Genomic DNA, 22,794 nt, shown 5'->3' on the forward strand with positions numbered 1-22,794 from the left:
TTTCTTAAACTTCAGGCAACTATGCAGATGCAATAAAATTTGCGCGTGCGCATTACAACTTTTATATTTGCGCAATCCCAATTTTTTTTATATGTTACGATATTTAATGGAAATTTTGTATGTAGGCACCCCAAATAAAAGTAAAACTAATGCCGAATCAAAAAATTTGTTTTGCGCATGCAGTCTTTAAAGATATTTAAATAAAATTTTGTATGCAGGCACCTCGAATAAAAGGAAAAGTGATGTCCATCAAAAAAATTGTTTTGCGCATGCGCAATCCGATCTCCGTTTAGTTGTGAATAAAAGGAAAACTGATACCGATAAAAAAATTTGTTTTGCGGTTGCGCAGTCGGTTTTTTTATTTGTTAAGATATTTAAATGAAATTTTGTATGTAGGCACCTCGAATAAAAGGAAAACTGATACCGATCAAAATATTTGTTTGTGTCTTGCGCCATTTCGTTCATTTTATCCGCTCGCGTGAACCATTCTTGCACCTGCAATTAGGCAACCGAAAGGTAATATTGTTTGTTATTAGTGATTTCAACATTATTACTAAAAGCTCTACTGCAAATTGCTAACAACTACCATGTGCCCCACTTCGGTTGTGACATTTTTGTGAAACTTTTAATATCAAAAACGGAACCAATGTAGGTGCGTTTGTTTCTGAGATACAGGGTGAAAACGAAAAGTTTCTTTTTTAAATCTTAGCATATCTTACTACCCATGTAAAATAGAAAAAAGGTAAAAACTGCTTGTTTTTGCGCATGCGCAGTCGGTTTTTTTTATTTGTTGATATTTGGATGAAATTTTGAATGTAGGCACCTGCTTACTCCGTGCCAACTGGTCTAAAGCTTCCGAAAGACCTCTTGGGAACTCTGTGTTTGGAAGGACGCCACTGATGTGTGTCCATGGATGGCGACTATGCGAGACAATAATAACGAATTAATTTGGTTTCACAATTGGCCAAGAAATGATTGTCATACAACAGTTAGTACTTATAGGTATTACGTACCAAGGGACTAAAGTGGTGTTTTAATCCCGAGGGTGCAGATTGTTGCCCAAACTGGTGAGGAAATATTGAAGTACAAGGCCCCTATGAAGCCTTTATAATGATATTCCGGTATTGCGTATTAGTGAATTTAATATTATTAGGAGAATCAATATTTTTGGGATTTCTCGCTTTTGTGTATGTTTCATAATCTGTAAGCCTTCACAGTGTCAGCATATTGATAAGACCCCCGCACGATGCTTTTCAAAGGAAGAAAATAACAATAAAAACATTGTATGAAAAACCAAAAATATAATCATACTTCAATTATTACAGAATTCCAAAGAATTACAATTCAGTTTTTACAATAAATAATTCAATCCCAACGTCGGCCAATTTCCACAAAAATTTTATTTTATAATTAAGTTATACTCTAACAACAGCATTTTGATAACACTACATCAAAATTGTATTTATTACAAAACTAAAGATAATTAACAGTAAATTCAAAATGCAGTTGCCTAGTTTATCTTTTAAATATCAAAACGACCTTATAACTACTATGTATATGATATTAAATTACATATCCGTCATTATTTAATAAGTATATCTTATAGTACATATTACAAAATAATTACGAGCTATATACAAAATTAGGAGTAGTAAAATTAAATTGTCAGTCAAAATGCTAATGCCTAAAAAGTGCGTCCCATCACAATTTTACCTTTTAAAGCGTCGTGCGTGTTCTCAACAAAACCCAACTTTCCGTAGAATGCGTGTGTGTAATTATCCATTGTGTTCATAACGACATGTACACCAAATGAGCCTTAAAGAAAAGTATTAAAGCTAGACAAATCCAATAATTGCTCACCATTCGCTCGTAATGCTGCCAATAGGCATGTGACCAATCGTTTGCTCACTGACTGATCCAACACTGACGGCAATAAACTGCATGTCATACTAGAAGGATGCGTGGAACTTGACACATACAATTTATCTTTGTAATTATGCAAATACGACAGACTTTCCTGAAATGATTTATTCTAGTACACAGCACGTATCACAACTATCGTACCTGTGCTAATTTTGAAAGATCACAGTGAGAGTCTTGCATTGGATATTTTAAGCACATGTCTGGTATCCATGCGACCTCTTCTTTTACCCTAAACTTCTTATAGTCTAGAGCGGCGCATGCGTAACCTACTACACCAGTCTCATCTTCAACTACCATACAAAACTCTGGATGTAAAGTTAAGTATGGACCAACTATACAATCGGCGTTTAAATCCTTTAGATCTTCAGGATAAGGGTGGGCATCTTCTAAACCATCTTTACAAGTACGGGTGCACACATCATAAACACGACGTTCATCTTGCGTAGTGTACGGACGAATTGTATACACTCGACATGTAGGGACATCTGGCGCTTTGTAGATAAACAAGTCATTTCCGGAATCAACTGGTATGAGTCGCTAAAATTAAAACTTGAAGGTGACCAACTTTTGCATTGATATAATTACTTGAAGATCTGCTGTTAGTCCCCCCCGGAATACCCAAGGCTCCTGTTCACCGCTCATAAATGTTTCCTTCCAACCCTTTGAGAACCCTAAATAGAGTAAAATGTCTCATTAAAATCGGTTTAAATATAAACTGGCGCTAGCTTGCCGCCCCGCTTAAGTTACGCATCAAATTTACTGTTACGCAACTGCTTAAGTGCGTACTTACCACACGAAGTGTATTATTGCAGCACTCCTAAGAAATGAATTTCGATAAAATTAAATCTAAGCTCACATTACGTTTAGGCGCGCCAAATTCATCTTACACATTTGCTTAAATGTAATTTCATCGAGGAATTGTAAACGAACAGCAAAAAACTTGTGGTAGATTATTTTTGTTGAAATAATATAACACAAAGCGACTATTACGCAACGCGCTCTATTTATTAAATAGAAAATTTTACGCCAAAATGAAGCACAATGGGCATACTATCTCCACAAAAGTGCGTACATGTGTAATTCCCCTGGGTGTAGGATGGCATAGATGCAGGAAACTGGCCTCCAGCTTTAGAAAATAAAGAACCATTAATCGGATGACACAAAAGCATAGAATGATTCACATTCAACAAGAATTGACATATCAAAGCGCTTTGGGAACTTCATTCAAATTTTGAACTGTAAAAATGAAAGTATGGCGTTAGATATAGTAAGATTATGATGTGTAATTGACTGATTAGGTGTGTCAATTGGCAAAATAAATTTGTCAAACTGTGAAACAATGCGTTAATCTCCACTTTTTCAGATGGATCTCAAATTTCTTCTGCAGAAACTCCTTCAGTAAAACTCCTTGACTGGCTCCATACATTTTTCGGCCGAAATCATTAGGCGTGTGTAGTTAGTGATTAATTTGATTTAATCGAATGCATAAGCCGTTTAAATTAATTTCTGTGCCTTTATAGAAAAAGTTACTTCAAATATTATGCTGGCTTGGCTATCTTCACGAGCATTCAAACGTTAATTAATTTTGTTGGGTTAAACACGTCAAAATTGCTATTTATTGGGCGATTCCATTGACAAAACCGCAAAACACATTAGCTAGATGCCCAAGAAGTGAAGATTGCATTATTTCTATGCCCTAAATTAAATTTGTTTTTCCATTATAAAGATCAGGTGCCCAAAACAATACTCTAAATAAATTCAAACAACAAAAACATTACCAAAAGGCTTAAATATATGAATTCTTGTTAAATGTTCACATACACACAATTCAAAGATTAATGTTCTCAATTTAAAAATTATGAAAAATTATTTTGTCAAGTTTTCACATAAAATAAAATTACCCACTTGGTACTTAGGACGCTCTAATGCATATAAGTATAAATTAGCGCATCGCAAATCCTGGACAGACCTGTAAGAGATAGATTAGCCGCACAGCAACGAAGTTCTAAACGTCTGTAAGGGAAAAGAAAAGGACATTCACACGAGACCTATATTACCCTTGCCTTTGAAAATGAGACAGATAATTACGCCAACGCTACAAGTGGGAATTTTATTTCATGTGCGTATTGTGTGCTTTCAAAAGTAAGGCGTGATCGCGCAGGTGGGCTTTTGCCGCTTACCCAGCCATTTGATGTACGAGTTCAACAGTGATATTACGCCACGAATATCCCACACGTAGGCGTATAAATCGTATAGCAGCTCTCTGTTATTGCATCCACTTAAATGTTGGAACAGGCGGTTGACGGCTTGCGCCATTTCGTTCATTTTATCCGCTCGCGTGAACCATTCTTGCACCTGCAATTAGGCAACCAAAAGGTAATATTGTTTGATATTAGTGATTTCAAGATTATTACTAAAAGCCCTACTGTAAATTGCTAACAACTACCATGTGTCCCACTTTGGTTGTGAAATTTTTATTATCACAAACACCTTTTTCCTAAAATATACCCAACAAACATGCATCAAAAATACATGCATAGCAATTTTGTATCATTTTGATAATAATAACCCTGAATAAATTCACCAGACACAGACACAAATCGTTACTTGATTTTAATCCGTGCGATTAGTTATCCAGGCTAGACCTGAGTTCTCACGAGAAACACCGACCATAATAATATTGTTTATTGTTGTTCAACAGACTCATAATCCATATATGAACAATCGCAAAAAAAGATAAATAAATCGTTAAGCGCATACTGCATTATTAATACTATAGTAGGAACTAACATTTAAAATAGAAAACATAAAATCAGTATAAATATTGCAGTAGGTAATTGTAACTAGTGAAATAAATAAATACCTTTGAATTTAAGTTCTAAATTAAAAATAGAATATTGATAAAAAGAGAATAAGAAAAATAAAGTAAAGAAAATGAAGCAAAAAAGGATGATGACACACTTTTAAGATAGAAAGCACAAACCAAAATTACAAATTTCAGTTAACCATAAACAAAGCAGCACAAATTGCTCTAGCTCATAAAATATGAGGCGTGGGGGAAGGGGATCATCTCTTTAAAAAATTGAAGGTAACTTCGGTTTAGGCTAACAGATTTTCACGTAATAGGTCTTGTTGGAAAGAGCTCTCTTTGTGGAATCAGATTTTATATGAATAGAATCTTTTTAGTAAATGTGATGAGTGGTAGGGGGCGCGATGTGACATTTAACATAAACTTTGCAGTTTTTTTGGAAAATGAATCGATATAATATTATATGATATTATCAAATAAGATGAAAAAGTGAGAATATCAGTGGAAACCGCATTTTGATATTTGTTTTCTAAGCCGAAATATGGCGAAAATACGAACTTTCACAAATTTTAATTGCAATATTTACATTCATCCAAGTTGGATTTGAAACAAATGAACACATAGCAACCGATAATTATGTCAAAGTGAATGAGGCGATGGCAGTTCAAAATTAACACTCAATCTAAGTTTTTAAACTATGAGCAACAAAAAAATTATTCAAACTTTAAATCGGAAAAATATGAATAGTAAATAATAAAAGAAATAATAATTTCAATTAACGTAAATGTTCAATGTCTGCCATTATTTTCGATACAAAGACGAGTCTCTGTTGCGTAGAGAGAACATTTGCTTCAATTTCAGCCATGGCTATGAATTACATTTCTAATTCTCGCCACCATATCGTTTCTTGTAGTTGGCCTTGTTTGAAAGACTACGTCTTTTGTCCTTTCCAACAAATAAAAGTCTAAGCAAGTTAGGTCGAGTGACCTAGCTGGCCATGAAAAAATACTTCCTCTTTCTATCCATTTGCCAGCATAACTCAAATTCAAATACTCTGGCTTACCAAGAAATGTCGTGGTGATAATTCGCACGAATACGTTTAATGAAAGGATGCTACAGACTGATAAACTTTCTTTTGTTCTTTTGTTTCAAAGCCAACTTGAATGAGCATCAATTTTGGAATTAAAATTTGTGAATGTTCGTATTTTCGCCATATCTCTGATATCAAAATGCGGTTTTCACTGATATTCTCACTTTTTCCTCTTATTTGATAATATCATATAATAATTTATATCGTTCCATTTGAAATTTAAAAAAAAATGCAAAGTTTTCATTATCGTCACATCGCGCCCTCTACCACACAGCACATTTACTAAAAAGACTCTATTCATGTAAAATCTGATTCCAACAAGACCTATTATGTAAAAATCTGTTAACCTAATCCGAAGTTACATTTAATTCCTTAAAGAGATGTTCCCCTTCCCACACCCCTCCTATTTTAAGAGCTAGAGCAATATGTGCTGCATCAAAATGATGCAAAATTGATACAAGATTGCTGTGCATGTATTTTTTATGCATGTTTGTTGGGTATATTTTAGAAAAAATGTCATTTTTCTACTTAACCTAAAGTCACTAGATATAGAAAGTACCGCAATCATCCGCCATTTTTGGGCAAATTTGCTGCCAACTTAAAAAAATTGACAAATGAAATCTGAATAGCTGTCATTTTTTATAACCTAACTTCATAGTACTGTCATGTTTTATAAAAATATACACAGATATCTCCAAACAGGTGGAACAATCCCTAACATTAAAGTTACTAGAATCTGGTAACTTCCGCCATTTTTGGGCAAAAATCATGCGTTCTCTCTCTAACACACGAGCCCAATGGATTGCGGTACTTTCTATATTTAGTGACTTTAACTTAACCATGAATCGTGCGCCCTCTAGCGGCGAAGCTAGAAACTTGGAAATAATTTCCAGAGATTTCTTTTGGCCCTTTTTGTTAACAAAATTGTTTTCCGGAAGCTGTGCAATTAACAGTTCCATAAATATAGCCTGTGACCATTATTAATGGGACACCCTGTACAAGAAACTGTTTGTTGTATGACACTAGACATTTTTTTTGTACCAAAAATGATATTCGAAAAGATACAAGAAAATGCAAGCACTCTGACCCCAAAATATCAAACCGTCCCATATGTTCCGTCCACTACACATCCGTTTGCAAGGTCACACCCAAAAGTTTTGTTCGTGAGATCCAACTATTTTCAATATTCCACCCCAAAATTACTTTAACAGTTGTTAGTGTCCGTGGCTGAGGGTTGCCCTTTCATGGCGAAAAGAACATAATTTGTAATACATCGCGGAAAAAATGAGAGCGAAAGAAGTACTCACACTTCTGTCAGCACTAACTAGGGCCAACTTTTGAATTTTTTTAAATTTTCCCATGAACCTACGAAGATAAGTCTTCTAAAAAGGAAAAACTATTTTCAATATTCGAGTAGAAGTCTCCTTAGTGAAAGCACCTTCTTGTAAAAAATTGTCTAAATATTAATCAGTAAATTGTTCTTCCGTTATAAAACAGTTAAAGTTAGAGCAAACAGCCACCATGTACCGGGTCTCATATTGTTTCTATTCAGTATAAGAATTTATGCAAAGGTCAACGCATTTTGTGGTTAAAATCGTCTAAATTCAAAAATTTACAGTACAAATCACACTTACAAAGAGTAAATACAACACACATTATGAACACTATCCAGATATCCACACTTACTTCAGGTTGAGATTTATTTTTGATTGCGCCAGAAGTCATAACTAACGGGGCATTTGATTTGAGCCAATTAAATTCCTGTAGTAATTGCAGACCTTGTCCTCCATGTTCAAAAGGCAAATAAAACAGGTCGCACAAAAGCGACAAATCTTCCACTGTTAACTCGCATTCCTTTCTAAAAAGAATTACTGTAATTATCATACTAGTAACACCTCCAAAATACCTAGTGTTTTCATTTTCTGCATTGATTTGATTATTTAGAGCGTCACTGGCTTCAATCTGCATACTTCCGCTTGACGTCTACAAAAACACACATAACAAAATTGGCACAAACTGTAGACCTCTTACAGAAGTTTCTATCATAGCGACATCTTCATTTGAACTACAGCATTTATTGAGATGTGAAGGTGAAGCATTTGGTGTACTATTGCAGTCCATCGGTTCCGAGGGACTTAGACTAGAATCGTTACATTCAGTACTACTATCCGTATTCATGGACACTTCATCTTTCGGCAGGGTATCTATCTTACTTCCTTCCTCCTCGTCCTTACTATCACCATTTTGGTCACATTTTTTATGTTTCCCCAACAATTTCTCTTTATCTATCTTGACGTGGGCGCCGTTTAAAATTGTTATACTCTTAGAAGAATCTGATGGAAGAATCGGTATCGGCACTGGTGTTATAGGATTCGGAATGGACTCGTTACACACTACTTTCGTTTCAGATACTAAAGAATTCATTACGGGAGCCGGAATGGGGTTTACAAGACTATCACTACCAGACACCTAAATGTGCAGTAGGTTAGCGTGAGTTGATCTAACCGTTGGTACTTACGGTTACGGTACTACACACTTCTGCTAAGGCTTGCAACTGTGTAGTATTAACTATAGGAGTGGCAGCAATACCACTCGACGTTGTCGTGGTCGTAGTGGTAAGACTCATACATGTATTGATCGAGGGTATTATAGGGACAGGTACAACTGTAAAAGATTTGATGATCAGCTATTAATATTACCTTTTGGTATCATGAAGTCCATTCTGAACTCGAAATGGGAAGTTAGTTTATAAAGTTATAACAAACAGACTCGAAACAGTTCCCATACAATTTAATTAAGTTAATTAACTTAATAACTTTATAAATTAATATTACCTGTTTCTTTGTTACCTGTTATGGCCGGTTGAGGTTTTGCGATTGGGCCCCATGCAGCTTTTTGCCTTGAAAATTCCGGTAGCCATTCTTTAATAGCGTTTCGAAGTGCCAGTCTTGGATGGTACATGTTTGGGGATAAGGTCGCAGGGACGTCTTCACCGGATAAACCGTCTTCAGTTTCAGTCTCAAGTTTAATATCTGCTGATACGGTGTCATCTAAAATTGAAACACTTTAGCGAGAAAACGAATGGGACCATTTTTAGGACATATCCAAATTTCAACGTTTGTAGATCCTTTTAAGCAACTTTTAAAGAATAAAATTTCTTCCTATCTGTATGCACGGTAAGTAAACGGCGCGGATTTTGTTCAAATTTTGTGTATGTACAGGGTGGTTCAAATTCGCGGCATTAGGATCTCCGTAACGGTGAAAGATACAGTGCAGAGTAAATCGAGGTAAAGTTGCCACTTTTTATGACTAAAAAAACGCATTTCAAAAATCTTTTAAAATAAGAGATATCACCAAAAACTAAAAGTATTAAATTTCGTTTTCAATTTAACAGATCTAGATTCTTCGAAAACGCTAACGGGAAGCATCCATTTATGACGTTTGAGTTCAGGTATGGAAATTGAAAACAGAATTTGACATTTTCAGTTTTTCGGTGATACCTGTTATTTTCAAAGATATTTCTAATTCGTGTTTTTAGTCACAAAAAGGGCAACTTTGCTCCCATTTAACCTACACTGAACCTCTCACGGTTATGGAGATCCCAACAGTGAATTTCGACCCTGTACATGCATATATAATGCAGTTTTTATCATGATTGATTAATATTGAGACAGTACAGTAAAGGAGAACGTGACACATCGCACTCACATGCACACAGGCTCCCGAAAAAAGAAGGTCGTTGGCAACTAAAGCCGGATTTATAGTTCCGTAGCCGTAATAACGTAAGAACGGAACCGTAAAATCTTACGTTAACGAAAATAATACGATTTATAGTTCCGTAGTGGCAAGCGGCAGCTTGCACATTAGCGCATAACGAATTCTGTCATTGTATATCATCTGTCAGTAAGAGTAACGTGCATTTCAAAATAATAATAACCAACAAAGTGTCAATTATAAACGAAACGAACGTCAGGATAAACTCAACTGTTTGAATTATCCGAGTACTACCGAAGACAAGCGCGTTAGCACGATTGACCGTAAGAAATAAGATTTGGGCATTTCCTACGTACCGTAACCGTTCTAACGCAACGTTAACGCCAACTATAAATGTTCACGCGCAAGAAGTATGGTTTAATTCCAAACGTTACGGTACAATGTTGCGGGTACGGAACTATAAATTCAGCTTAAATGATGGTAACAACGGTCAGAGTTCTTAATGTCCTTGGTGGGTACCGTATACCTACGGGATAAGTTGTAGAGACCATTCCAGTACTAAAAGCTTACAATTTATTCGAGTCCAAAAAGGCGGAATGTGCTTTGTGATCATAATACAAACGCACTGCAGCGACATCAGGTAATATGATAATTGGAAACGTAATTCCATGTCAAAGACACATGCTCAATAGCATTTTAACACACAAGACAACCAAAAATTTAAATTGTGTTCAGTGTGACTATGCAATTTATAAAACACATTTATTAACAGACAAGATCGCCAAGGATTTAAAGTGTGCCTAGTGCGCTTTTGTCGCTGTAATGGAGAACTAGAGAGATGTGACGCGAATATCAATTGTCAGAATGCAATCTGTACATTTTTCTGTGTTTTTGAAAGTTTTACGTTCCTAGGTTCGATTTCAGAAGCGGTGTTGGTATATGTATATGCCTTTTAGCTTATTAAAAAAAGTATTTAATTTAACAACAACATGTAACAAAGCACTCAGTGTTCATATCGGAATGAACACACCGTATATTTATGGAATCTACCAGCTTTACTGAACACCCGGTATCTGGATACAATTCAAGAAGACTGTCGTTATAAATATTTATTTCTGTTTTAGGACTTAGAAATAGGTAGAAGGTAGACAGTAGCGGTTCAATTTATAGAGCCGTCCGATAAGGAAAACAAGAGGCTATATTGAATTGTTTCCTTTGTAGCTGTTCCCATGGGAATAATTTAATAATTTTTGTAGCATTCAAGAGCTTTTGTCATGTAGAAGACAAGGGGGTATTTTAGAGTTTCAGCTGCATTAAGTAATTGTTAGCAGAATACAGTTTCCAATGGTAAAGATAGTTCTAAGACTAAAAGATGATGAAATGCCCGTCGGGTATATTTGGGATTTCGCGAAATAAATTCTAACGTGTGGCGTGTTACTTCCTTATAGAACAAATGGAGTTTACGGTGTTGTAGTTCACACCAAGCTCATTTGAAATTCTTACTGGTTTTGCGTAGCAACAAATACGTTTTAAAATTCGATTTGTACTTGGTGACAAAATCGCACGGGTCACATTTTAAATCTGTGTCTTGACAAATGTTAGACGTTAAGATGTCCTTTAAGTTTTAGTTTAAGTTTTATAATTAGAATTATCATTCGTTGCATAATCACACTCTACAGATTTTAAATTGCTATTGGGCAGGTATTTTTTTACATGGATTATTATTTTCCCTATACAGGGTGGTGACTTGCGTAACGCATCATAGGGATTTCAATGTAGAATTCATAACATGCGATTATTGGCTCCCCAAATTATTTTAGAGCAAAAATGTATTAAGGTTTTTTGTAGAAAAAAATTTTTTACGTCAATCAACCATATTAGTTTTAAATTTTTTGCATAATAAAGACGGAAAATTGGAAAAATAAAACCCGCATCATTTCAATAATCTGCGATGCCATGGAATTTTATAATACAAAAACTATGCCAATATCCGTCATGCCATGGAATGTCTGCTATAAAACAAATATCAAATCAATATCAAATATCTATCAAAAAGTATTATATTTAGAACAGCAAATTCAACATAAAGAAAGATCAAATTACTAAAAACGGTTTCCTAATACAAAAATTTACAATAAATGTTCGAATAAGTCACCATTAACTGCAAGACAGTAACCAAGTCAATCATAAAATCCATTTTGAACTGCTGCTAATTGATAACTGGATATCTTTTTGTTTTAGAAAATTCCATGTTATCGCAGATTATTGAAAAAGATGCGGGTATTTTTCCAATTTTCCATCTTTATATGAAAAAAAATTGAAAACTAATACGGTTGATTGGCGTAAAAAAATTTTTTCTACAAAAAAACTTTTATACATTTTTGCTCTAAAATAATTTGTGAAGCCAATAATCGCATGTTATAAATTTTACATTGAAATCCCTATGATGCGTTACGCAAGTCACCACCCTACATAATATCGTTGCAGTGTTTGTATTATGATCATGATCACAAATGACAATCCGATTTTTGTACTCGAATAAATTGTAAAACAGCGTCATATTTTAGTTTACGAACGATCTCTATAGGAAAATGAACATTAAAACTGCACAGCCATACACGGAATTAGTTTGATAAGAGACCTTTTGCCAGACCTGAGAAATTCTCTACAGACAATGGGGGTCAATTAAAATTTACAAATTTGATTTTGCCCATGTAAGTGAGGATAATTAACCGGTTCTAATTAAATGAGGTTTATTAAACAGCATCCGTTAAGTCTGAGTGGTGTCAAAAGAAGCGCTCTTATTTAATTTGAATTTTAAGACCAATTGCAAATTTTTCGGACGTCAGGAGGCAATTAATTACAGAAGTTTTAATTTTTAGACGTTCTTATCTGTATACAAAGGGCCATTGACCCCTTTGGGGCTGACTGACCGGCTACCGATTGTGCCACACCTCTGTTTCGAAACAGCCGACCTTGGCAAGAAATAAGGCTTTAATCTTCTGGCTTGTCTTCTGGTGGCGCTCGAGTCGTCCGTCCGTTCCCCCGACATCACATCCACGTTGCCGCCGACTGCCGCAAACTACCAATATTGTTTAATTTTCACGCCTACCAAAGTTCGTCGCAGACATAGTAAAAAATCAGTTACACCGAATGGCGAGTACTCATTTGGAACTGGCTTCACGATATGGATTTGAATTGTACTTATTTACTTTTATTACACCTAACTATTTTAATCATTTTCTCTCGATAATGTGTATGTTTGTAATGGATGAATAAGTATTAAAAATATAAGCCTTTTTCTGAAATCCTCGAGGAAATTCATTACAGCACGCGTGATGGGAAGCCGGAAGTTGAGTCGCAAATGTTTTGAACTGCTTGTCGGACACTACTAGCGTCATTCAAGAATAAGGAGACACTTGTATTTAAATCGCAGGAGGCCCAAATCAATAAGTGCTGAAATTCTACATAGGCTACTTTGATAAATTATAAAAACATTTTTGGCCGACCTGTCAGGGGTAAATCTAAATTCACTCAAAACCAGAATAGAATTATAAATTTGAATTCATTTTTTTAATAAAACGACAGGGAACTCAAAATGTTCACGATCTCCTAAACTCGGTATATAGGGTGGCAAACGCGCCCTGATCCCCAACAAGTGACATATACACATGTCAGTGGCGGAACTACCGGTGTTCAATGTGTGCGAAGTACACGGGCCCGGGCTAAAAAGGGGCCCGGGACCCGGGATTGTCATACTCGGAAATGATACACTGTTCACGGAAAGACGGAAACACGGTAAATGGAACCTATTGCAGCATACCTCTAGCACGGCGTGAGACCAACTGCAGACTGCAGCCAGCGATTGAGTAATTTTTTTAATTGTAGTGAAAATGAAATGTCGATGAAAATGTACTAAATTTAATTTTTTTGTACATACTAAAATACGCAGTATAACTTCAAGGGTACAAAAAAAATAGCTATAAATTGTCATAAGTCATGAGATAACACAATATATTTTTGATTTTGTTTCAGTTTTGTTACTTCTACGGTTCAATGAAATTTTTTTAATCAACGCTTATACGTACCTATATGAAATTTATAACACATTGTGGTTGATTTGTACTTACGCACATATTTTTCCTCGTATTTTTCTATGTTCAGGTTCAGGAATATTTATCAATTAGTTTTTTTTTGTAGCCAAAATTCATACCTAAATTAATATTGTTATCAATACTTCGTATCATAATGGGGCGCGGCAAAAAATTTCGTACACAGGCCCGTGGCTACGTTGTTCCGCCACTGACACATGTGATGAGTCATACACACCCGAGTACACACCTTAGTTTGAATTAAAGTACCTACATCAAAATTGTCATTTATACCTGACCCTAACCTCTGGTTTTTCATGTTACTGGTTAACACTATGTGACAGTTTACACGGAAACAAATTCGTCTATCAGGTAAGTTTAATGCACACTTGAAAAATCCGCCCTGTATAGTGTATACATCAGACACTTACTCAGAGTTAAATCTCTCTGTCCATTTACATTGCACCGTGACCATTGCGAAAGTGTGTGTATGGCAATAAAATTGGCACCATATTCACAGTTAGGATTAGTCAATACACCTCGTAGCTTAGGAATCAAATCAGGCGATCTCCCCGAGTACGGTCCTAAAAATACTCTTTTTTGGTCATAATCATTCGCATGAATATTATCCCAAATAACTGGAGGTCTCCGTAGGACATCTGTAATCTTCTGTATTGAATCGGCTGTTAATATCCTCGAAACTACTTTGGGACCTACAAAACATAATTAACGAAATCTGTTGAAATACAAAGAGCAGTACTCCACCACCTCCGACCTCAATATCACAAGGCAAGCTACCTACCAGTCCACATTACGTCGATTTCTTGTGCAAGTTTTGAACCTAGCGTATTTAAATACTCGGAGTTGGTAACATTTGGCATCGCTCGCGATTCACAATACTGCGTAGGACACAATAGAAACTTGGGTTGACCTAAATGTTGATAAATTTCATTTGTAACAGAAACTTGTGCATGAGCAAACGATTGGAATATCTCCTTATCGGCCTCGGACATTTCCGGTTCAATATCATCGAATAATAACGCAAATGCCGTACAACCAAATTGTGCTACTTGTTCTAATTTTCTTTTTAAGGCTGTTATTTCTTTTGTACTACTATAGGTTACATCTAAACCGGGCGATAACGCGTAATAAAATGTAACATTGTGTTCTTTGGCCGCAGAAATCAAGCCGGTTAGATGCTCGGCTTCTTCCACTGTGTACAACTCCCGCCAGTACGCTCTGTGCTTGTAATCATCTTTTGGGGCATATACGTACGAATCTAAGCCCCATTTCTTCAATCTACAAGCAAATGTGCACCATAATATTTAATTAATTTGGGAGGATATTTACTTTTGAAATAAATCTTTCCTTTGCTCCGTTGTCCATGGTCTGCCATAGAAACCTACAGCAATAAATATGTAAATAACCAGTGACCTTTTTTCGCATTTTAATATTATGGGGAACTTTGGTAAAGCCTATAGCTATTTATCACTTATACTTTATTCTTCATTACTTACCCTCTATAACCCCGCAAATAAAGTTACCATTTTTTGTATTTAAATTATCAGAATTTGCAAGGTTAGTAGGACCTGCTGCCATGATCAGTGAGCGCCTACAATCACAGAACAGTAACCTACAATCCACATTTAACGCGACTTCAGAAAGAAAAGAATAAACAGAGAGGGGTTGAGTAGGGAGAATATACATAACCAAATATTATGCAATGCACTGTTGCCACTTTCATTTGAAAGGCTAATTTTACGATTCTAATCAAAATGAGTGATTTATCACATACGCAGTTGATTTTAGAATCAAACAACGAACTGGTATTCATCAGCGTAAAGCCGGATTTATAGTTCCGTAGCCGTAAGAACGTAAGAACGGAACCGTAAAATCTTACGTTAACGAAAATTATACGATTTATAGTTACCGTAGTGGTAAGAGATGAGCTTGCGCATTAGTGCGAAACGAGAGCTGCCATTGTACGGTCTATTCAGTATATCTTCCGTTGCACGTCATTACCTGAACAAAACGACGTACCAACGTAAACTTACTTTCGTTTGTTAGACCACACATTAAGCATGTAGTTTATTTTAGCCGCAACAGTTGGTAGCATTTCCCGACGTTGTCGCTTTTAAATTTTGAATTCTGACAGTTCGCGTTTGGTTTACTTTTCGTGTGATTTCATTTTGATTATTTCCTACGTCTTTCGCTGTGCATTCAAAATCTGTTCTTTTCAGAACAAAAATTAGTTACACCCAACAAGTAGGGTTTAAGCTGAATTTATAGTTCCGTACCCGCAACACCGTACCGTAACGTTTGGAATTAAACCCTGCTTGTTGCGCGTGAACATTTATAATTCGCGTTAACGTTGCGTTAGAACGGTTACGGTACGTAGGAAATGCCCAAATCTTATTTCTTACGGTAAATCGTGCTAACGCGCTTGTGTTCGGTAGTACTCGGATAATTCAAACAGTTGAGTTTATTCTGACGTTCGTTTCGTTTATTTACAATAATTATTGACACTTTGTTGGTTATTATTATTTTGAAATGCACGTTACTCTTACTGACAGATGACATACAATGACAGAATTCGTTTCGCACTAATGCGCATGCTCATCTCTTACCACTACGGTAACTATAAATCGTATAATTTTCGTTAACGTACGATTTTACGGTTCCGTTCTTACGTTCTTACGGATACGGAACTATAAAATCCGGCTTTAATTCCAAACGTTACGGTACGGCGTTGCGGGTACGGAACCATAAATTCAGCTTAACTAGCATTCGTGACACTGACAGTACCTCAAAAATATTGGACAATACTTCGACTACTCATAAGTCATGAGGCGCTTTCTTTCGGTGATCCAAACGCGTTTGGTTTGTCAAATCACGTTCTTTCGAAGTGTGATCTTATGAACATGATTGCTAAAATCGTAAACAAACTGAACATAATAGTTTTATGATTTGTTTACTGATCACGAATTCATAACCTATAATTTTGCTCAAATGTTAGGTTAGTCAATATTTGTAACTGACGAGGAGCATAATCGTGCAAGTACTTCCACTTGTATTTAAATTATTTTCATAATCCAAACAAAAGGTACGTAATTCGAATGCAAATGTGTACCTATTACCATAATATAACACACTATTACGTAAACTTAACCATACTTTGATTTAAATTCCCGCGTTCTTTCGTAAAACGTGATCCTACGACCCACGATCTTGAAATCGTGATCGCGAAGTAGCCGAAAGAAAGCGCCTATTATAATTTTAATTCAAATATATGGAAGCACCTTATACTGAACGTATTTTGAAACATCCTGTATACAACCGTACGAAGCAGTGGCGTCTCATCAAATTTATATTTTACGTTTGAAAGAAGTTTACACAAGTGCAAGTACTTCCACTTGTATTTAAATTATTTTCATAATCCAAACAAAAGGTACGTAATTCGAATGCAAATGTGTACCTATTACCATAATATAACACACTATTACGTAAACTTAACCATACTTTGATTTAAATTCCCGCGTTCTTTCGTAAAACGTGATCCTACGACCCACGATCTTGAAATCGTGATCGCGAAGTAGCCGAAAGAAAGCGCCTATTATAATTTTAATTCAAATATATGGAAGCACCTTATACTGAACGTATTTTGAAACATCCTGTATACAACCGTACGAAGCAGTGGCGTCTCATCAAATTTATATTTTACGTTTGAAAGAAGTTTACACAAATCATGTTATTGTTTACCAATTAATGGTTTTTTAAAATTATATTACGTAAGATGAGAGCTACAAGCGTTTAGTTTAGTTGATCCAAGTGAAATTAGTTATTCAATTAGATGGATACAGGAACCAAATTAGAATACTACCCCTTTAGCTCCACAATAAATCCAAGTTTTTGGCATAAGTTAACAGAAATTAAGCTGGATGTTGACAAATTGAATGAACACAATAGACCCATTTGGGGCTATTATTCTAACCTTAACTTAAATAAGTGCAAAACATCTCTATTCGAAGTGGATAGTACATCGTTCAATGGGTAAGCGTTCCTGCAATTATTCCTTGCCAATTTCTAACAGTAGTCGTCTACAGGCACTATTCAAACCAGAAAGTCTACATACCTGTCCTTGGCATGCTCCTAAACAAAAATACGATTGAACAGTTTAAAGAATGCGATAAGAATTCACTCGTTCAGACGGAAGGAAAGAAGTTGTGGGGTGATATTAAAAGTGACAAACTACTCACTGATCCATTTCGTTTAAACTCATTTTTAGTGCTCTCATTTGCAGTTTGTTATTGATTTCGTTTTGTCTATGTTCCATAATACTTCTCTTGTAGGATTTGAAAAAATACCACTATTACTACTGGTTTTGCTATCTTGCTCCTACGACATTGGAAGTGAAATTACTTAAGATAACTCCAATAGAAGACTTATTTAGTAATTCGGTATGCTTACATTAATGTTGAATGGTTTAATTTCATAGTTTTTATAGATAAACGATCTAGTCACTAGCTATAATGAATTAGACATTAAGGAAAAGCCATTTTTCTTATTGAAGCGACATTGTGATGGCCTACAGATTTTACCACTAAGCCGTATTAAAGATGTTAACTCCGCAAATGCATCCGACTTTTATTACGGATTTTCCGATCCGTCCGGGTCAGGTCAACATCCCGGTTGGCCGATACGTAATTATATCTTATTAATATTGCACTATTGGTAAGCAAAGTTGAATTAATCAAAGGAAATGCAATGAATAATTTTAGCCCGTTTTTACAAGGCAGCACTGTGAACCTTTTTGCATTCCGTTTAAGCAGAAGCGGTGTGACTACTGACTGCTCTCACAGTTTGGTTTTTACCACAGTATTCCCCTTAGTGAATCTCGATGAGTTAATGGAGAGCGATACTGCTTGGATCGGTTGGGAGAAAAACGAACGAGGGAAATTTGGACCTCGACTTTCAAATATGAGAAATTCGATTGATCCGCAATGGTAATGTAGTTAGTTTGCTCATATACAGATAATGAGGTTTTTTTAGTCTGGCGGAAACGGCGGTTGACTTAAATCTCAAATTAATTAAATGGCAACTTTTACCAAACATCAATTTAGAAAAAATCAAGTGCTCCAAATGTTTATTACTTGGCTCTGGTACATTGGGATGCTCTGTTGCTCGAAATTTACTGGTAATTATCTATTATTAATAAACACACAGGTATAAAAAACAGTCTTGGTCACATTTTGGACCTTTCCTAGGTAGGTAGGTATAGTTTATGCTTGCCGGTTGTGCTCAGGGGCCATTAATGTGCGCATGCGCAAACTACGCATTTCTTATTGATAGAGATACTACAGACATTTTTTTGAAATTTTATCTAAACATTTTTTAGTACTCAAAGGCAAACATTGCATATTTTAATCCACAGTACTCCCATATCGTGTAGTGGCTTCAGTATTTCCTGATTGTTGTTTACTCCTGGTTTAACATTATACTGAAAATGTGTTGTTTATTAACTATAAAGATAGAGGTCAAAGAACCCTGTATTTTTAAACGATGTTTCTTATCATGCTATTATTATATGAAGAAGGATTTTGTTAATTACAAGTGTGTGTGTGCGCGACAATGTTACTCGGCAAGTAGGTAATGTAAGGAAGTGAATTAGCATTCTTTCACGTAAAGCTAAAGCGTGTAAAATTTGTGATTTTTACACAACAATTAGCGATGTAAATTTGTTACAAAAAAAGGGTGGTCTTATAGTTAAGGGCTAAGTGAATTATAAAGTGAGTGAAAGTCAAGAAGTTTGGTGCCAATATTCTTCGCCGATAAATAGCAACGCTGTAATAAATTTACTTAAGAAGACTACCTCAGTCATTGTCGAAAATATAAAACAATTACTGAAATATCAGTGGAAGCGAAAAAAACTAAATTTTTTCGTATTAAACTATTTTTACCCGAGCTATCCGGAAGTAGAAGTACAACGAGGTAAGTTCCAAAAGTACTACAACAAAGAGAAAATGAAGAGGATTACAATTTAGAAGAAGAATTTCTACATCAAACCGCGTTTAATTGTAACGTCCATTACGAAAAAAGTGCCTGTAGATCGAAAGTGCCAACGGGAACAAGATCGTTTAAGCTAGGGAAAATGAAAACGAAATTTGACATTTTCAAATTTTCGGTGATATCGCAGTTATTTTCAAAGATTCTTCAAAAATTTAAAATGCGTTTTTTTAGTCACAAAAAGGGGCAACTTTGCCCGCATTATAATTTATAACCTACACTGTATCTAGCACCATTGCGGAGATTCCAATGGTGAGCCACGAATTTGAACCACCCTTTATGCGCAATATAGGAAAAAGCTATAAAAACAATCTACTGTAAATTGCATTGCATGTTCACAAGAAAAACTCACGGTGTATCTAGAGAACAAAGTGTCGGAAGAGGACACTCAAGGAACAATAATTCGGCGGGCGATTACGTCCAGGGAAGCAACTAAAACAGAATTACGGCACACGGAAATGCGGGTAAAGGAAAGTATAATTAGCGGAAGAAAGTTAGCAAATGATTACCTTTAAATTTATCGGTATACGGTGACGGATAAAAGTACAAAACGTGCTAGTACAGCGAACAATTGCCAACGAGTTATCTTACGCTTCGGTTACAACACCAAAGACAAAAAAATCCCTTCTAAACAACGGCTTTCTCTTTTATAAATTTCGGTTACATGGGTTTCAAACCGACACAGCGTATTCGATTGTTTACATCCAAAAATTGCAGCTTCTTTATTTAAGCGAAAATACGAGATTTGTATTGGTTAGAGGGCACGCTTTCCACAAGATTTGCGTTAAGAAAACGGGGTAGCTAAGTATTCTGTATTTGGTGAGGCATTTAAGTAAAAATCTGGTGGGGGAGCGGGATTCTTACTGAAACTTACTTACTTACTTACTGAAATAGGAAAAGTAAATGTAGGTAGGTCAACTTTTAAGTTACAAAATTTGTATATCCAAGCTTTTAACAAACGGCTCTTGATATAAGAACCGAGACCAAAGATCAATCAAAACACCGCGAAATGAAGTAAACAAGACGTTTTGTAGGCGTGGAGCGTACGTACGATAACATTTGTCGATAACGCACTAGTCTCCTTCTCCAATCCAGTTCGACAGAACCTATTCACCTATGAAGATTGCCTGGAAAGTAAGACGAAAGCTGACGCGGCCGCACAGAATTTACGGAAGGTTTTTCCTGGAGTGGTAAGTTCGGATGACAAGTGTGGGCAATTAAATTAATCTCTAATCAGCATTCTAAAGGATACAATCTTACGATTCCAATGCCCGGCCACCCGGTCGGCGAAATCCTTTTGGATCAAACGAAATCTAACGTGGAAACGCTGACCGAATTGATTTCCACGCATGACATTATCTTTTTATTAATGGATTCTCGTGAGAGTCGGTGGTTGCCTACACTTCTAGGAACGATTAACAAAAAGGTGATATCGGAAATTTGTTTCCAGAGTTGATATGTTGATAGTTTTTTAGATTGTTATAAATGCAGCTTTGGGATTTGATACTTATCTGGTGATGAGGTATGGTATTAGGTGTGCGGATACAGCTGATGAAGCTCTTAGCTGTTCAACAGAGGGTTTCAAGGCAATTCCTGGTAATAAACTGGGATGTTATTTTTGCAATGATGTTACTGCTCCTGGAAATGTAAGTGCCTAGTAAAAATCTGCTGTGACTCATTAACCGTTATAGTCTCTTGCCAAGCGAACCTTAGATCAACAGTGTACAGTAACCAGACCAGGTGTGTCTGCAATTGCAAGTGCTCTGGCCGTGGAACTGGCGGTGTCAATTTTGCAACATCCTCGTGGGTAAGTTTAGTTCTCATTGCCATTGTAGATAATTTGGTGCTGGTGAAACAAAAGCGTTCTTTACTGAAATAGGCTGAGGCTTTGAAACTGTACTGGTGGCATAGTGTTACTAACTTTTTCTTAAATTTCAGAGCAAGTGCTCCTGCATTTTATAAAGCTAACAATCAGGATTTAGGGGATGATTGTGGACCTGAAGAATCTATACTGGGTGCTGTTCCTCATTCTATACGTGGATTTTTGTCAATGTTTAACCATGTAATGCCAGCTACAGAAAAATATAAACAATGTGTGGCTTGCTCTGACATTGTTATTGCCGAATATGAAGCAAGCGGATTTGATTTTCTACTAAAGGTGTTTAATAGCTGTAAGTACTTAGAAGAACTAACCGGCCTTTCAGACATCCATAACGAAATTGGCAACTTGGAGGTAAGCTTTCCATTTAAAAAGAGTTAGTAATTCAATGCTTTTCAGGTGTGGGACTTCGACGAAATAAATGAATCTGATTAATGATATGCTTATGGCTAATTTATATATATAATCCATGGTCCCTGTTTTCTATTTTGTTACTAGTTTTTTTTTTAAATTGTTTAGGTCTATTTATGTAAGTGTTTCATTTTTTCCTTTTTAGTACATGTATTTGCTGTACGCTACTGTTATTTTATTTTGTACTGTTATTGCACAACTTCAGACTTTTGCCTTTACAAAATATGCAGTCATCGCTATACCTACTATGCTAAAGCAAACGAACATAATTAAATTATTGAAATAAAAATGTATATTATTTTTGTTTATTCATTTATAGTTAGACCGACGTGCAGCTACTATGAGACCCTAAAAATAATCAAACGCATCACATGAACATTACACATAGTCTAGGAACTTAAATAGCATTTTTCTTAAAAAGTACCCATTTGCATAAAATTTGCCTTTCATTTGAAAATCGATATTATGAAAGTACTTCTTTTTGTCAAAACATAAAACTATATATAGGCGAGTAAAATTTGGTTAGATGCTTTGGAAGCAATTGGAACATTATTTAACAATATTTGAACTCTTAAAAATCAAACCCGACTGCGCAGTGATTTAATTATAAAAATTGTAATTATAGCAGGATTTTCGTTAGCTTTCGCGCATCGGTGTATTATAGATAGCTAAAGTCAAAGAGGAAATGTTTTTTTCGTCTTTGGCTAAAGTACTGTAGGATGTATTACCATTGTACACAGTGATATTCATGTAGAAGTAGACATAGGAATTTCCTATGTCTACTTTTACATGATAAAAAGTCCTGAAAGACGCC

The 22,794-nt window shown here is 35.6% G+C and overlaps 2 protein-coding genes across 6 annotated transcripts; one reads left to right on the forward strand and one right to left on the reverse strand.

Moving 5' to 3' along the window:
• Positions 1-1,364: 1,364 nt before the first annotated feature.
• Positions 1,365-15,371, reverse strand: LOC116175725 (protein O-GlcNAcase-like). Of its 5 annotated transcripts, none has more exons than XM_031493987.1 (15): positions 15,145-15,358; positions 14,978-15,029; positions 14,430-14,926; positions 14,059-14,340; positions 8,657-8,872; positions 8,341-8,486; positions 7,854-8,291; positions 7,729-7,805; positions 7,509-7,680; positions 4,104-4,278; positions 2,996-3,049; positions 2,509-2,594; positions 2,065-2,460; positions 1,861-2,017; positions 1,365-1,815 (listed from the first exon to the last, which is right to left on the reverse strand). In XM_031493987.1, exons 1-15 carry the CDS (start codon positions 15,332-15,334, stop codon positions 1,685-1,687), a joined length of 3,069 nt encoding a protein of 1,022 aa, XP_031349847.1. In that variant the 5' UTR covers positions 15,335-15,358; the 3' UTR covers positions 1,365-1,684. The 5 variants fall into 5 exon arrangements, with proteins under 5 accessions (XP_031349847.1, XP_031349848.1, XP_031349845.1 ...); XM_031493988.1 differs by having other exon boundaries at positions 8,672-8,872; positions 15,145-15,353; XM_031493985.1 differs by having other exon boundaries at positions 7,509-7,805; positions 15,145-15,371.
• A 1,969-nt stretch (positions 15,372-17,340) lies between these two features.
• LOC116176671 (ubiquitin-like modifier-activating enzyme ATG7) lies at positions 17,341-22,280 on the forward strand. Its single transcript, XM_031495399.1, has 12 exons — positions 17,341-17,677; positions 17,731-17,926; positions 17,977-18,084; positions 18,132-18,358; positions 18,406-18,630; positions 18,677-18,821; positions 20,725-20,880; positions 20,928-21,116; positions 21,166-21,336; positions 21,382-21,497; positions 21,629-21,923; positions 21,969-22,280. Exons 1-12 carry the CDS (start codon positions 17,478-17,480, stop codon positions 22,002-22,004), a joined length of 2,064 nt encoding a protein of 687 aa, XP_031351259.1. The 5' UTR covers positions 17,341-17,477; the 3' UTR covers positions 22,005-22,280.
• The last annotated feature ends 514 nt before the right edge of the window (positions 22,281-22,794 follow it).

The sequence above is a fragment of the Photinus pyralis genome, unplaced genomic scaffold (assembly GCF_008802855.1).
Source record: "Photinus pyralis isolate 1611_PpyrPB1 unplaced genomic scaffold, Ppyr1.3 Ppyr1.4_LG7, whole genome shotgun sequence".
Classification (NCBI taxonomy): domain Eukaryota; kingdom Metazoa; phylum Arthropoda; class Insecta; order Coleoptera; family Lampyridae; genus Photinus; species Photinus pyralis.